The sequence below is a fragment of the Micrasema longulum genome, unplaced genomic scaffold, assembly GCF_059751315.1.
Source record: "Micrasema longulum isolate JH-2025_06_02 unplaced genomic scaffold, ASM5975131v1 h1tg001383l, whole genome shotgun sequence".
Classification (NCBI taxonomy): domain Eukaryota; kingdom Metazoa; phylum Arthropoda; class Insecta; order Trichoptera; family Brachycentridae; genus Micrasema; species Micrasema longulum.
In genome coordinates this window covers 39,007-54,632 of record NW_028278569.1, presented here as the reverse complement: position 1 = coordinate 54,632, position 15,626 = coordinate 39,007, and the positions used below count along the sequence as shown (strand labels likewise).

The 15,626-nt window shown below is 32.5% G+C and overlaps 1 protein-coding gene across 1 annotated transcript; it reads right to left on the bottom strand.

The window, feature by feature from the left end:
* Positions 1–324: 324 nt before the first annotated feature.
* Positions 325–10,538, bottom strand: Cisd2 (CDGSH iron sulfur domain 2). Its single transcript, XM_088235494.1, has 3 exons — positions 10,270–10,538; positions 7,832–8,043; positions 325–980 (listed from the first exon to the last, which is right to left on the bottom strand). Exons 1-3 carry the CDS (start codon positions 10,364–10,366, stop codon positions 891–893), a joined length of 399 nt encoding a protein of 132 aa, XP_088091620.1. The 5' UTR covers positions 10,367–10,538; the 3' UTR covers positions 325–890.
* Between the last annotated feature and the right edge of the window lie 5,088 nt (positions 10,539–15,626).

Below are 15,626 nucleotides of genomic sequence, written 5' to 3'. Positions count from 1 at the left end.
CAAACTCACTCACACGCAACTACACATTCACCCACATACATACTGTAACATGGTGACTTATTACTCAATGAATTATTGCCATTTATTCTTTACTACTTAAGAGATTCCATTTCCATTGAAAGAGGCATAAAAACTGCCATAAAAATATTTTGTTGTTATAAAACAAAATTTCCTAATTTACAGAGGTATTTTAACATTTTTGCATCTTTCATTAAATACAGAATTGAACTAAATTCACAAAATATTGTATTTTAATCATTATAAACAATTTATTTTTGTGGTATAAAGGAAATGGTAAAAATTGTATAATAAAAAAACAGAGTATTTCAATCATTTGATAATTTATTGCAATAGAAAGTGAGCACCATAAACAAGGAAGAATAATACTCCAGTAACACAGCAAACATGGTAACATGATCGCTCATTTAAATTAATAAACTATGTCCTCAAATGGACCAAACTTCATTAGTAAATTATTAGTAAGCCTAGTAACTCAAAAGTGACATTATTTTATATTATATTTACACCCTGATTTTAAAAATGGAGAACTACAAAAAATAAATGTCTTTTTAAAATGTCTGCATACTAAATATAAACTTAATTAATATAAAAATATTACTTACATTTCAAAAGGCTTATGAATCTCTTGGATGTTCTTAAATTTAAACTACATTATATCACTCAAGTTATTGTTCGCATAAATCTCATGTTGACTAACATCAAACCTAAGGAACAAAAAAGATCGCCATGCTCAATAATAAAATAAATTGTTTATAAATGAAAAATTATTATGGTGAAGTAAAAGTGTATGCTGGTGCGTCTTTTAGACAAAATGCAGAATGAAAAAATAAACTGCCTGGGATTCGATGCATCGGGAAACTAAAAATGATCTAATTCTTCTTGTGAGCTACTACAGCAGGTCCTACATTGTCACCAGTTTCCTTATTATGGGGTCCATGGCTTCCATCACAGTAAGGCCACTAAAAATAAATAAAAAACAAATGTATGAATATAATCAAGTAAAAAAAAAGAGCTAAATCGGGTGAATATGAGGGATGTTCAACCAATTCAATGCCAGCTTTGTAAATAGCGGCCTTTGACACTGATGCCTTGTGTGCTGAAATATGACTGGTGGTGGGTAGATGAGTGGTTGGCAAGGATCGGACGAATCGGCTATGATATTTACATACGAAAATGTGTATAAAAAATCTAAGTATCTTCGTCGGTAACCTGTAATTGAACACGTTTAGAAAAAAAAAATGCAATCATATTATAATTTTCATACAGAAAACTTAATTTTACTTTGTGGATAAAATTTAAGATAAATTTTAACTTCCCATTGGAATACGGTCTCAGGAAGTTATATAAATGTTGGACCATTGCTGGAAAAAGTGCGTATACAGGTGTATGCATAAGTCTTTTACGATTTTACTAAGAGATGGCGCCACCGAACAGTACGCAGCGTATGAATTTGACAATATGTCAGTTTGTTCGTCTGACATTAACCTACAAACACACACAAGTTGAGTCCGCCAATCAATAGCGTCTGTGTTGTATCGTTCAGTGATCAAGTCGACGTTTATGCCTGAAAAAGAACATTTGCGGCACGCATTGCTCTTCTTATTTAATCAAAAGAAAAAGGCTGTGGAAAGTCATCATTCACTAGTAGAAACATATGGTGAACACACTCTATTGATTAGAACATGTAAGATATGGTTGAAAAAAAATTAAATGCTGATTTCAATGTGAAAGACAGTGCGCGCTCTGTTAGACCACATAAGTGCGAAGACGGGCAATTGCAGGCAATACTGGATGAAGACCCAACTCAAACTCAACAGCAATTGGCAAAAGCATTTAATGTGTCACAAGAAACAATCAGCAGATGTTTACGAGCAATAGGGAAGATCAATAAATTCGGTAAATGAGTGGCACACGATTTGAATGAATGGCAAATGGAAAATTGCAAAGTCACCTGTAAAATGCTGCTTAATAGCCACAAAAGAAAATTATATCTGTACTGAATTATGAAGGATGACAAAAAACTGTTTTTTTTTTTTGAAAACCCAAAGCGGAGAAAACCGTGCCTGTCATCTGGCGAAGCCGGTCCTTCAACACCGAGGCTAAATCGCTTCGGCAAGAAGACCATGCTTTGTGTCTGGTGGGACCAAAGAGGAATTGTGTATTATAAACCCTTGAAGCCCGGTAAAACCTTTAATGCACAACACTATCGTCGACAAATTAATCATTTAAATCACTCGTTGATCGAAAGACGACCGGAATGGGCCAGAAGACATGGTAAAGTGATTTTGTTTCACAACAATGGGCCGTCTCACACAACAAAACCAGTGAAAGACACCTTGAAATTGCTTGGATTGAAAAACATTTTCTTATCCAGGGGTGAAGCATGTCGATCGAGCCTCGTATGGATTTTTCTAACGAAAAGTAAAAACAAAATAAATACTAATTATATATAGCAGTCAGTCATATTATAACTTAGTTCTGCTTATAACCTAATAAATTGGTTATCTCTTATCTCTAATCACTCATTAATGAACATTTCAAATTAAAATTTTGTGATAATTATTTATGACAGCTTAATCGATTTGGACAAATTTGATAAGCCTGAATCCTTTTCCAGGTTATCATCATATAAATGACTCATTATATAAAACTCAGTTATCAATGAGGAACTTCAGCCCTACGGGAAATTTGATACAAAAAATGTTTTCTTGCGCAAGACAAAAATTAGAGCATTCAATTGTACGGCAAAGTTTCTTGAAAATGTACGGAAAAAATAATAAAAAATATTTCAATAAAAACGCACTACTTAGAATGACATCACTGGTTCATATGAATCAACCTATGATCTGAGAGCTATGGAAGATTTCCGGTCTGCTTATCATTTTTGGACCAATGGGAAGAACTGAATGAGAATAAACGGAAACGAACCTCTGACGTCACACGCGGAGCTATTTCAGAAATACAAAACTTTAAAAAATCGTAGCGCTGATAATACGATATATAAAAATTGAAAAAAAAAATTTTGGCTTAGTTTAATAGCCTATTAACAAATAATAAATAATAAAAAAACCACTGAACTTCCTCATTATATTAGGTACTATTGGTCAATTGCACTTAATATCACTAATCTAAGCACACGCGGAACACCATTATAATGTGCCTACATGGTACAAGATTTTTGCTGATGTAGAATCTCTTATTATGCGAATTGACTTCAATAAACTCAGTTCTTTCAATATTTAAATTCCAAAATAAATATTAAAAACACAAACTTTGATTGCAACATAAAACAAAATAAACAATAATCACTAGAACCAATTTAACATTTAATTTAAAAGGACTACTACAATATATTACAGTATATTTATATTGCAGTATATTTGAAAATCTTAATGTCAAATCTATAAAACAACTTTATGTAAAAACTTTGTTACTATACGCACGTAAACATTATTCTCTATCTTCCGGTACAAATACAAGAAATACTAGATACTCCACCTTGATGCTGCAAAAAAATAAATACAACCTGCGGTCAAAGAGGATTGACCTTCTACTCGGTTAAAGTGTACAATCTACTTCCATTATCCATAAGGACAATTAGTAAGTTCTCAAAATATAAAATTGCTATTGAGAAATGAATAGTGGAGGTGAATTGCGCACGGATCGATGAGTGGATCAAGCCAAATATGTAAAATGTATGCACTGTTCATGAATTTTATTAATTAGTCTATATAAATCGGTTATGTTTTCTATGAATAATTTTGTTTTTTTTTGTTAGTTATAATTAGGTTAACTGGTATAATTATGTTTTTTTTATTGTTATTATTTTGTTAACTTTGTTAAATAGCTAATCTTAGGCATGTTTCGCATTTTGTTAAATGTTTCTCTCGGCACGGGACACCCCAGTGAGGAAACATTATTCTGTATAAAAAAAAAAGAATACAACAATGTAAAAGTATAAATACATAAATATATAAGTCATGTGGCTTATTCATAATGCCAGAGATTTAGTCACAATGCACGAGGAACTCTCACTTTTGCATCTGAACTCTGAGGAGTTAACACGAACCTAACCGCCGACTTGCTGCCCGATAGCAGCCGATAATCCTTGTAGTAAGAACGAAATTTAGTTTTTTAGACATTACATTTGAATGATCCTAGTATTGCATCATTTAGAACAAATAAATATTACAATAAACACAGGAAGAAAATGTTTAAATACAAAACAATACATATACATGTTTGGAACAAGACTGTAATTGAAATTTTAAATCTTATTTTTCCATTTGACATAAATCATAAATAAGTAAGAAAAAGTCTCAAAACTATTTACAGAAAGGAACTGAGTTAATCATTTTGTTTATCAAATCTATTAGGAATACTGAAATTTCCCCATTGAAAATATTTTCGAAATGAAAAAATGCATGCAATGGGTCATGGGGCACACAAACTCTGAATTCGGGCAAAGAAATTTCAGGTTTCTAGGCCCCAAAATATTCAATATGTTACCCGAACATTGCAAAACCATGACCTGGATTCAATTGAATAAATTTTAAAAAAATTGGTTACTGGGTTTGGGGAAGAGAAAAATCGGAAAATTTACTTAAATGGTATAATTAAATATTGTGTAACTGTTTAATAAATTAACTAGTAGGTAGTAATGTTATTGTTTATTTTTGTATAAAAATGTCTGCTATAAAACAGGTTGCCTTAAAACTAGTTAGGCAGACTAGACATAATCCAGAGAAATCTACTACCTAAGCATGTATGAGGTAGATAAAGAAATTGTATTTATTTTTTGATAAACCATGATTATTATTATTTACTATCTCACAAAATAACATGAAAAAAAATTCCATTTAGTTTTCTTCTATTTCAAAATATGTACAATGAATAAGAAAACAAAATTAAACGAAGGTGAAGCAAAAATAAGTACAAACCGGCTTTCAAATTCATTGAAATAAATAATATTTTTAATTATTATCTTATAAATTTTAAACCCATAATAAAATACCACTACTCTGCATAGCCCCCCGGATTGTGTGGTGGTTAGCGTATTTGCCTCTACCTCGCTTAAGTTCTTGGGTTTAATTCTAAGCAAGGTAGACATAAAATATTAATTTAAAAATGTGTTATTTTTACTACAATATTTCATGGTGCCATCTGAGGCATAAAACGGATAATCTAACCTTCAGGTATCATATATTATGATCATTATTCGAAACATTGGTCAACATATACACCATTATGTGGAGATGAGGGAATGATAATGATAAATATTGACGTAAAAAAAAAAACTTCATATTGTCAACAGATGAAATCAAATGTCGCGTCGCCATCGCCAAAAGTGTACTGAGGTAAAGCTCGTCAAGAGTTTGGTTCACTCTATTTTCCCATATGCTGCAGAAACATGAACCAACAAAGCAACAGAAATACGAAGAATTGACGCTTTTGAAATGTGGTGCTGGGACATGCATGCTCCTAACCTTGACAGCTAGATGAACCGATCATCCTTCAGGACTTAAACCTTGACAACTTAACTCTAGCTATGTCTGCTTAAGACATATTCTCCAATTCTTTGGACATGTTGTGCGCGGCAACGAAGATAGCCTGGAGTAACTGGCTGTGGTTGGTAAAATGCAACAATTTGTATTTCAAGTTTAAAATATAATCAAAAATGAGTTCAAATTCACTGCTGTAGAATACGATTTTTGAATTTTGATATTTTTCATCATCATCATTCCCTTTCCGCACCTAATAATGCATAGAGCACTGCATTGGAGCACCAATTGCAACGTATCTTGATCATTTTTGTTACATGAAGGTAAGATGATCAGTCTTACGCATCAGGCACAAGTCCAGGGACTATGAAATATTCTGGCGTGGAAACACCCTTTTAAATACATATTTCATTAACCATGTCATGAGACCTCTCGCATGGTAGGCAAACGCGCTGACCATTACACTAACTAATAACTTTAAAACAAGATTTATTGCTATATAGAAATTTCTTCCAACTAACCAAATTCATTATAATCTTATAAAAAATATTAATTATTATTCTGTTTACTGTGTATTATTGTTTTTATTAGTAGTCTAAACAATGTTTAATACAAAAATATATTGCCGGTCCCAAAATTTGTTTTCTGCAAAAAAAAACTCCTTGGGAATATTATACGAGTGTATGTATACTGAAATATTCATGTAGAGCCTCATGAATACTTTTTAATGAATAATAATTCAGTATAATTTCACTGTTTAATTGCTTACATGTTAGAGGTCTTTAATTGTCTTCATTTTAAACTGATTTTGATATTATAAGAGTCACTAATATGTATATCAGTTAAAATATTTAAAAAAACAGATAAAATATAGAAAACATAGTTTGAGTATTTATGTTAATAATAATTTATATGTAAAATGTTACAGAAACTGATCATTGCCAAAAGTATTTAAGTGAAGACTCAGTAGACTCAACTGTGAGATAATATGCATGTTAACATAACAAAAATATTGATAACAATTTTTTTATGTAAAGATATGACTTTGTTCGTTCTTATTATCTTATTCACTTAATAAAGACCACAAAAAAGATGGTTTAAAACGACACATTATAAAAAATCAATAATATTTTGAGAATGTCTTAATGTTTGTAGACAGGCTGGATTCCACGTTCTAGGGAAATGTCAAGTAAATATCAAGTATGAGACTATTATTGCGAGAAAGAGTGAAAAAAAAAGTACTTTTACTTCACAAAAGCCAACAAATGAAAGAGTTAAGGAAATGTAGATGTTCAAACGTAAGTAATCCATTAAACCAGTCAATGACAGGTCACAAGCCCTGTCTATATTCCCTTCTCAAGTAAAAATAAATTTCTATATCTAACTATCTAACTAAACAATCAACTTTCGACCAGTCCTAAGACTGAAATTTATTGCAATAGAGAGGGAAAATATTTATGAGAGAGGATATGGAAGTCTAGGCATTTACAGAGTTTTGACACATTATTGCTGGTTTGAGTGGCCACTTTACACCCTGTGTAACATCCACTATTCTGCCTATGTTTAAACATGCACATTTTCTCAACTCTTCCATCAGTCGACTTTTGTGAAGCTTTTGTGAGTCTAAACCCTTTCTCTGCTGCGATAGATATCAATATTTATAACACGTAACTCTCTAAGGAGTGAAATCTAGCCCTGTCTACAAATATTTGGAGTCTTAAGAATGTTCAAAGAGTATAACGAAGTTCAGTGGCTTTTTCAATTTTATACACAACTATCAAACTAAGCCAAAAAAAAGAATATTATTGAATAAAATATATTTTAATGGATATGTTTTTTTTGTTGGAAGTGTTGAAATTTTTAAATTACCCCCCCCTGTGACATCACTAGTTGTCGTCGGTGAGTTGTTGTGACATTTAAAAGTAGAGCCCTGTATAAATGGCTTCCCGGAAACCGGAATTCTGTTACAACTCAAAACACATGTCAACACTGTAATTGATTGGTTGATTTACAAGAACCTGTAACGCCGTTCAAAGTAGTAAAATTTTATTAAAACCATTTTTATTAATTTTTTCATCCATTTTTGAGAAACTTCCCTGTACAATCAAATTATCTAACTTTTGGTATTTGTAAGAAATCATTTTTTATATCCAGTTTCCCATAGCACTGAATTTCTCTTTGACAATATTTTGAGTAGTTAAAAATTTTTATGGACATACTAAAGACTTTAACCAAGATGGATAACTCACCAGAAACAGAAATGGAGAAAAATTTTAAGTGTGGATAAATAAAAGTGAAAATTTTCTTACGTTTTTGCTTAACCAACAACGACACAGAACTGCTTTCTCAGCAATGTCCTCAATATCGATAGTATCCACAACTTTGGGAGAGTCCTTCCTGATGCTGGGGTTGATCCTCCTGCAAGCCGGATCCCTGGCCTTGGGACAGAAAGCTTTGTATGTGATGTAGTATAGGCCGGCGGTGGCTGCCGCGGGAGGAATGAGGGCAAGCCAGTCCTTAACTGAAATAAATAGTTATATCATTATCATTTAATTTCCCAGTAACGCGCAAATTAGAAATCCATCATTCTTCAAAATGTCTAAATGCTCTGCAAAATCTAAACAAAACTAATTTGTAATTAGAATCTGCAATGTGTGTTATCATCAATTTAATCATATTGATATTATTAACATGTCTTTAACGTAAAAATTAAATTTGTAAAACATTTATGATGTGCCTTGAATCTCCGGAGCCCATAAACATATGTGGTGCACTGCATGCAAAACACCCACAGCGCTAGAAAAATATTATAGTATAGATGCTAATGGGAAGATTAATGCCTCCAGAAATCTAGTTCTCAAATACACAATACGACAAATACATAAGTATTTTAAATTTATTAATTTGAGAATAGCTGTAATAAAAAACATGTTTTAATACAGAATGCTCAAACATTCTAAGTTTGAATGAGGCATCATTCAATATAAGATCTGGTTGTTTTCTGCAAAATGCATAATTTAGGTTGTGTGGTCAGTCAGACTTGAAAAATCACAAAAATTCCTCTAACTCATAATTAACTCATTTTAGCAAATGAATTACGTGATTCTTTACAATTAAGTATCCTAATAAAATAATATGATCAATACATAATGACATAGCATACATCGGAGTTTTGGGCTGGCTGTTTTCTGTAAAATGCAAAGTTGGTGTGGTCAGCCAGACTTTAGAAATCATTAAAACTGGTCAAATGAATAATTAAATAGTTTTTTTGTATTACGAAAAAAAACAAATGCATGCATGATTTATCATTTGTTAAAGTAAACAACATTCCAACTGTTGTGTAGATTTGATTATTCACTCTTTTCTCAAAAGTGCGATTATCTCAGTTTAACTTTACTACGGCTGGCTGCTTTGTGCATAACTACATTTAGTTTTTATTATAACTAAATCGGATGACGTAACAACACTACCGCATTCCTTCTTCGCTCCATAAACGTAGACCCCTACAGTACTAGGTAAGAATAAGGACACATGGATTAACTGGAACAAGTGACTCCTAATTTCTTAGACATTATGTCAATTATACATTACCAAAACCTTTCTACTACTATTATTATGCCATTTCTCTGTAGGGGCAGGCAAAGAGGATGGAATGCCGCACGTGTCTATCCTGACGTACCTTCCTTGGTTCTTCCACATTCATACATGCCCTTCGATTGTGTCTGCTATTAACATGACAATACTTAAGATTTTGGTGTATCTAATCCTGCCACGTCTTATGACAATAAATACATGGCCTTATTTGACCCAAGGGTAAAAAACAGTTGTTTGAAAAGGAGGTAATAAAAATGAAGACGTCATTTTCTCTGTGTCCAGGCAGATGAAGAATATAGTTCTGTGTGTGAAATAGAATAGTAAAAGAAATTTGAGTGGAAATAATTCTGCCTCATTGTGTAGTGGTTGCCCGTTCGCCTATTATTTTTGAGGTCCTGGGTTTAAGTTCTAGCAGGGTGGACTTGAAATATTGGTTTTAGGGGTGATTCTACACTGCAATATTTCATTGTTCCTGGACTGGCACCTGAGTAAGACTGATCAGCTAACCTTCCACATAGCGAAAATGATCCGGATGCGCTGCAATTGGAGTGGCAACACGGTGCTTTATGCAGCACTGGGTGCGGGTAGGAAAATAATGCAGTGTTTACCTACGCACATAAATTTAACTTCTTATCTGTTTTCTCTGGCTTCAAAAATTATTCGTTCTCTAAAATACTGCATTGAAACTTTATTTTTAATAATATCTCAAATAGTTATTGTCACAGAGATCCACACCTGGTACATAATAAAAAGTTTTAGATGAGAATTTAAAAAAAAGTTCGCGCAAGCAATGGCTAATTATAAAATACAAATCATTACTCATAAAATTGGGTCATGCTAAAAAGTATGATTTCATTACAGAATTGCGATAAGAATCCAGTGAGAAGAAACAGAAAATCTGATAAGATATAATGGCCTTGAAATTTTTTTACATTTAATTAGTCACTTGTAGGCATCTATAAACTTTTAAGCTAAATTACAAATAAACTATTTATTTCGAATAATATGTTGTAAAGGTCTACAAATCACAATTATGATATATTAGAATGTCTGCCAAACATGACGTAACTGGGTCAATTTATGGCTGATTTTTAACAATGTTTTACATCAAAGTATAATAAATTAATATATTATTAAAATCAAAAGTACGTACATCCTAATCTGAACCAACCACCAATGGAGTCCGGGATTGGTAAACTCTCTAAGTAACCAGGTAAAGAAACCTTCACTAAATGTGCGATCGGCTGCATGATTAACTGCTATGTAATTCCTTTATAGCTGTGACAGGTACACTACACTTCAATTTAACGTTTAACTTGCCGCACTAGCAATAAACGAATCCAACTATCAAAAATTAGATTCGACAAGCAGGCGACAGCGAACAAACACCGCACTGCCGGACGTACAGTTAGCGCAGAAACGAAAGTTCGGACAAAAAATTATGCGAGACGACAGCTGCTGGCAACTAAATAGTAACCACATAGTAACTGGTAAAAAGTAAAAACATTACTACTGGCATTAGCAACTGCAAAATTAATATATAAATAATATTTACAGTGTTTTAAAAAAATATATACTATTCATAAAATAATTATTAATCAAAATAAAATAATAAAGTTGAACCATAGTAATATTGAAAATAGTCGCAATTATTACCTATTCAAATATTGCATTTATTATTCTGTCGAATCGAAAACTGTCAACTTTGAAAATTAATGTATGAAATTTCTGACAGATGTCACTATTAGTCAAATTCTGATTTAGTTTGGGACAGTGGCGCTACCTGCATGCATATTTCGATACTACTGCAGTGTTGTGCAAGGAGCGCCGCCGGGTGCTGCGTGAATAATAATTGCAAGGGCGAATTCGTTTTGTTGGTACCGTGAAATCGATGTTGTTAAAAACCGAATATGGGTGAAGAGTGGTTGGTGGTGCTAAATCGAAGTGACAGTTTAGGATTTGGTTTTTCCTTGTTGGGAAAAGCTGGACTACCGCATATTATTTACAAAATTGAAGAAAATTCGCCGGCAGCGAGAAGCGGCGAGGTAAGAATTTCCGTCCATTTTGGATTATAAACACGATTTTTAGCAGCTCGGCGTCCCGTCAATTTGACGTTTTGCAAAATGTGGTTTCAAGAATGTTTTAACTTAATTTTAAAAACATCTCTAGCGTATTCACCATACGCGATGCATGTGTTTTTAGATTTTGTTCTCATATTTAAACGCTTAAATCGTCTCCGTTTGACCAGCTGCGATGCTAGTTTATTTTATTTTATTATTTTAGAATTTATTTAATTTTAATGTTCATGTCTTCCACAGACTATCATATCTTGTCACGAATGATGTATTGAAATGTTATTCGTAATCCACTTGAAATTGTGTTTTGTCGATATGTTAGTAATGATAGTAAAACAGTGCATTTTGCACTATCGCATTCTACGTCATGCCCTATATTCGATACCTGGATGATTCCTCAACGGTAAAAGGCTTACTCAACCTGCCCTTTTAATGGTTTAACTAAACACTAAACCCAAAGTATTTCATTGTTATTCGTTCAAATAATGGCCTTTTGATCTCCGCCCACTTTTGTTTGGTCATGGCTAAAAGTGACGTGTAATTTGGATATCAAAATCGATCTGCAAAACTAAAAAGTGAAAAAATTATAACTCTAGATGGTACTTTTTACCCTCTTTTAAACCTGTCCCTTCTGTCAGTTTATGTGAATATTTTAAAGGTGTAATATTGAAAAAAAATACCATAATAAAAATGTCATCCACATGTTTTTATTTACTTACTGGTGGCACGTATTTTTCATATTGTTATAAGAATTTATTTACCCGTTATATTTACCTACGCGGGACGAAAGTAACATCACATTAAAAATAATTTTGTTTGCACATTTTATAAAAACATTGATACACGTTGATTTAATTAGAAGTTCATTATCGATATTACCGCCGAGATTAAAATTATCAATGGTGTACATGTTATTGTTATTACTCATTATAATAACGTATTGGTTTTTTTAAAGTAGTGAAAGTACTTTTGAAGCATCAATCTCTCAGTATAAAACATAATTTATATAAATTACAATGAACTTCTACCAAAACAATCCCTACCTACAAACTAATTTTAATATTTGATATCCAAGATGCACGTACAAGTGTACAGGAATAAGCGAGGTTTGTGTGTAAGGTTTTTTTAGGCCTTGGAATAAAGTGGAGTGACTATCCACTCTGCCTATTGTTAAATGCAGATTCGGAATTACGAAGAAAAGATCTTTATTTTAGTTTTACTCGCGTATCAAAATTGGAACCATGAAATCCAGGAAACAAAACTGCAGTAACTAGATTTCCCGTGTTTATATTAATTTAGTTTTATTTAAGTTTAATTTATCTTTTAAATTTAAATATTGATCTAAATTAATCTAATTCTTTGATACATGGCATGTAGTGATGACATGTATTGAAACTACAACCAAACCGACATTTATTTTTTACCGCGTTCTCCACAGAAACACGTCTTAGATACTGCACTGTTCATACGGAGGGCAGTATGTATTTATTTACTTAAAGGCAATTTATTACACATTATTTGAGAAATAAGTAAAAGTCCTGTGTTGAGTTGGGACGAGCAATTAGTTGACATTGACATAAGAGTATATCATCACAAATATTACATAGGATCAGAAACACAACAATAATAATAACAATAAAAAACAAATATATGGCACATCAATATGGTAAACAGTAAACTTAAACATTCGGAAAATTATCAAGGAGTTTCCTACTCAAATCCCTCCCACTAAGGAAAATCCCGTCCTTAACTCCTCTCGTGAAAACAGTTTTTGTCCCTGAGAGCCTAATACGCTCTTCCAAAAGATTGAACACTCTCGGTGCGATATCTTTATCGTGAATTAATAAACAAATTGCGATCTTTAAACTCGTGTTATATTGCAAGTATTAATTTATTATTTTAACACAATTTTGATTTAAATGAGTCCTATGTACTCGTACTAGAATATCACTACACTGATATTTTTTCAATATTCACTGTTCTAAAAAAATGTTTTAACCATTTTTTAAAATTGATTTATTATATTTATTTTTCGTGGCGGAATTTCAAACAACAATGTTTGAGTATGTCCAAATGCTTGCAGACAATGACAGGTCATAAGCCCTGTAAATGCCTAGACTTCCATATTCTCTTCTCAACAGTGTTTTCCCTCTCCGTTGCAATAAATTTAAATATGAATTTCAAACAATTTGACATAACATTTTTATGCCATTGACCAAATTGCACCCCTGCATTAATAGTAGCACAACTCAAAATAACACATTTTACAGGAGTGCAGTTTTTTTTTTTTAAAGATTTATTCATTTTAACAAATCAGTAACATACATAATTGTATTTTTGTTCCCGCAAAGCCGAAGCTTGTCTGCGTGTTACATTACATTAAAAATATATATAAGTACATAGTTTAATAATAAATGAAGAATAAAATATATTTATATGCACACTTAAGTTTCCCTTGCTGTTTTTTTTATGAAATTAGGTTTTTTTCCTCACGATTTTCAGCTGGTGTTAAATTGTACAGTCTTGGTACTACACTCCCCATTGATCTATCTCCAAAGTAGTTCTTCTGTCGTGGTACCGTCAGCTGCTGTGCCGATACTTGTCGGGTCACGATCTGGTGGTTTACTTTGGATTTAAAACTGCAATCGAGGAAATGATCTGTCATTATCTTATACTGTCACTGTTTGTTAATTGGCAAAACTTTAACATTATCAAACAATATTTTATTGTTGTCTTTTGCCTCAATATTTATTTTCACAGATACGATAGTTTTTAAGATTTGTATTTGTAAGTTCAAGACTCTGTCGGTATCAGTAAACTAACATTCATTCGCGAAAACAAACAAAAAACTCAAAGTTCACGCTCTTGTACCGTCTAGTTTATAATGTTTTTTTTTAGAAAAAAGAAATATTTGCGTTCTTATGATTTACCCAAATATTTCATTTTGAGGGCCATTTTCAACGAGTTGTAAATAACTCACTATTAGAAAATGAAATCAAGTTGGGGTAAACTGGGATTCGAACAACGGAACTTTGGTCCGTGAGTCCGAGACACTAGCCACAGGACCACAACCCGATCTAATTTTCAGAAAAAATAATGGCATAGTGAATGGCTGGTTTAAGTGGCCACTTTACACACTGTGTAACATGAACCATTCTGCCCGCATGTAAACATCCACATTTCCACAACTCTTCCATCTGTTGACTTTTGCCACTTAAACTAGCCAATGACAGGTCACAAGCCTTCCATGCTCCCTTCTCAAAAATGTTTTCCCTCTCTGTTACAACAAATTTAGATCCCAATAGTATGTCGTTATTTAAAAAAAAAACTACTTACGCATTCCCATATTATGTTTACGAGCAATTAATAAATTGTACAGAGAGAAAATAGTTCATGCGCCAATCTACTAAATCAACTTTTTCCAGGAGACAGTAAAATCTGTTTTTAAAATCATACCTAACACGTTATTTACTCCGATCCACGGTACTGCTCTTCTTCAGAAAGCTCGCCTACTGTTGGTTCCACGCGTATCGGATGATTAGGAAACATCCCCCATATGAAAAAATATTTTTCGCCAAAATTGTAGACCGGCGGTAATGCACGCCGACCGACGATATATTAGATTTAAAAGCATTTAAAATTATAAACTGCTAATCGAATAGTTGGAAACTGCCCTGAAATATCCATTATGTGATTTTCTTGAGAGATAAATATTTATGTGGTGTGTGATATGTGAGTTACTTGGGTAGATTAGGTACATATTATTATTATTATTTGGTTTGTTGAGTAAAGGTGATGACATTTTAAGTAAACTGATTGCAATGTTTATTTTCGATCTGGATTCTGAATAATCCGCTAGTGCTGGAAATAAAATAAAAGTACCTACCTACAAGTATAATATTAGTTTCATATATCGCCATTTTCTTCATAAACAAACTGCATAAGTATTTCATCATCATCATTCCACGTCCGCTCCCCGATTGGAGCATATGTTCACAAAGATCCCCCAGTAGCTTAATCACAAATAACTATTGATGTGCTAATAAGCGACGTGAAAACAATTTATCGCCGCAGTTGTTTATCGTATTCGCGATCACAATGCAACACCCGTGAACAACCTAATATTAAATGTCAAAATATTTACGTTTCGTGACGTATAATCCTGCTGCGCAATCACGTATTTGAATTTCACCAGTGTAAATATGGGAAATATTCCAAAACTGCTATTTTTTTAAATTTATTTATTTTTCACGCTATTCATTGCATTTAGCCGGCTGTTAGCAAGCCAAATGTTAAGAAAAGCAGTCGCCATAGTAATTGTAATTTAATTTTCTCTTTTTTGTATTAGATACTTCTTACTATTTTGCAAATGCAATATATTGTATTATTTTTTATATTAAACGCCGATTGTTCGCCAGTGAACTTAATTTGTTTA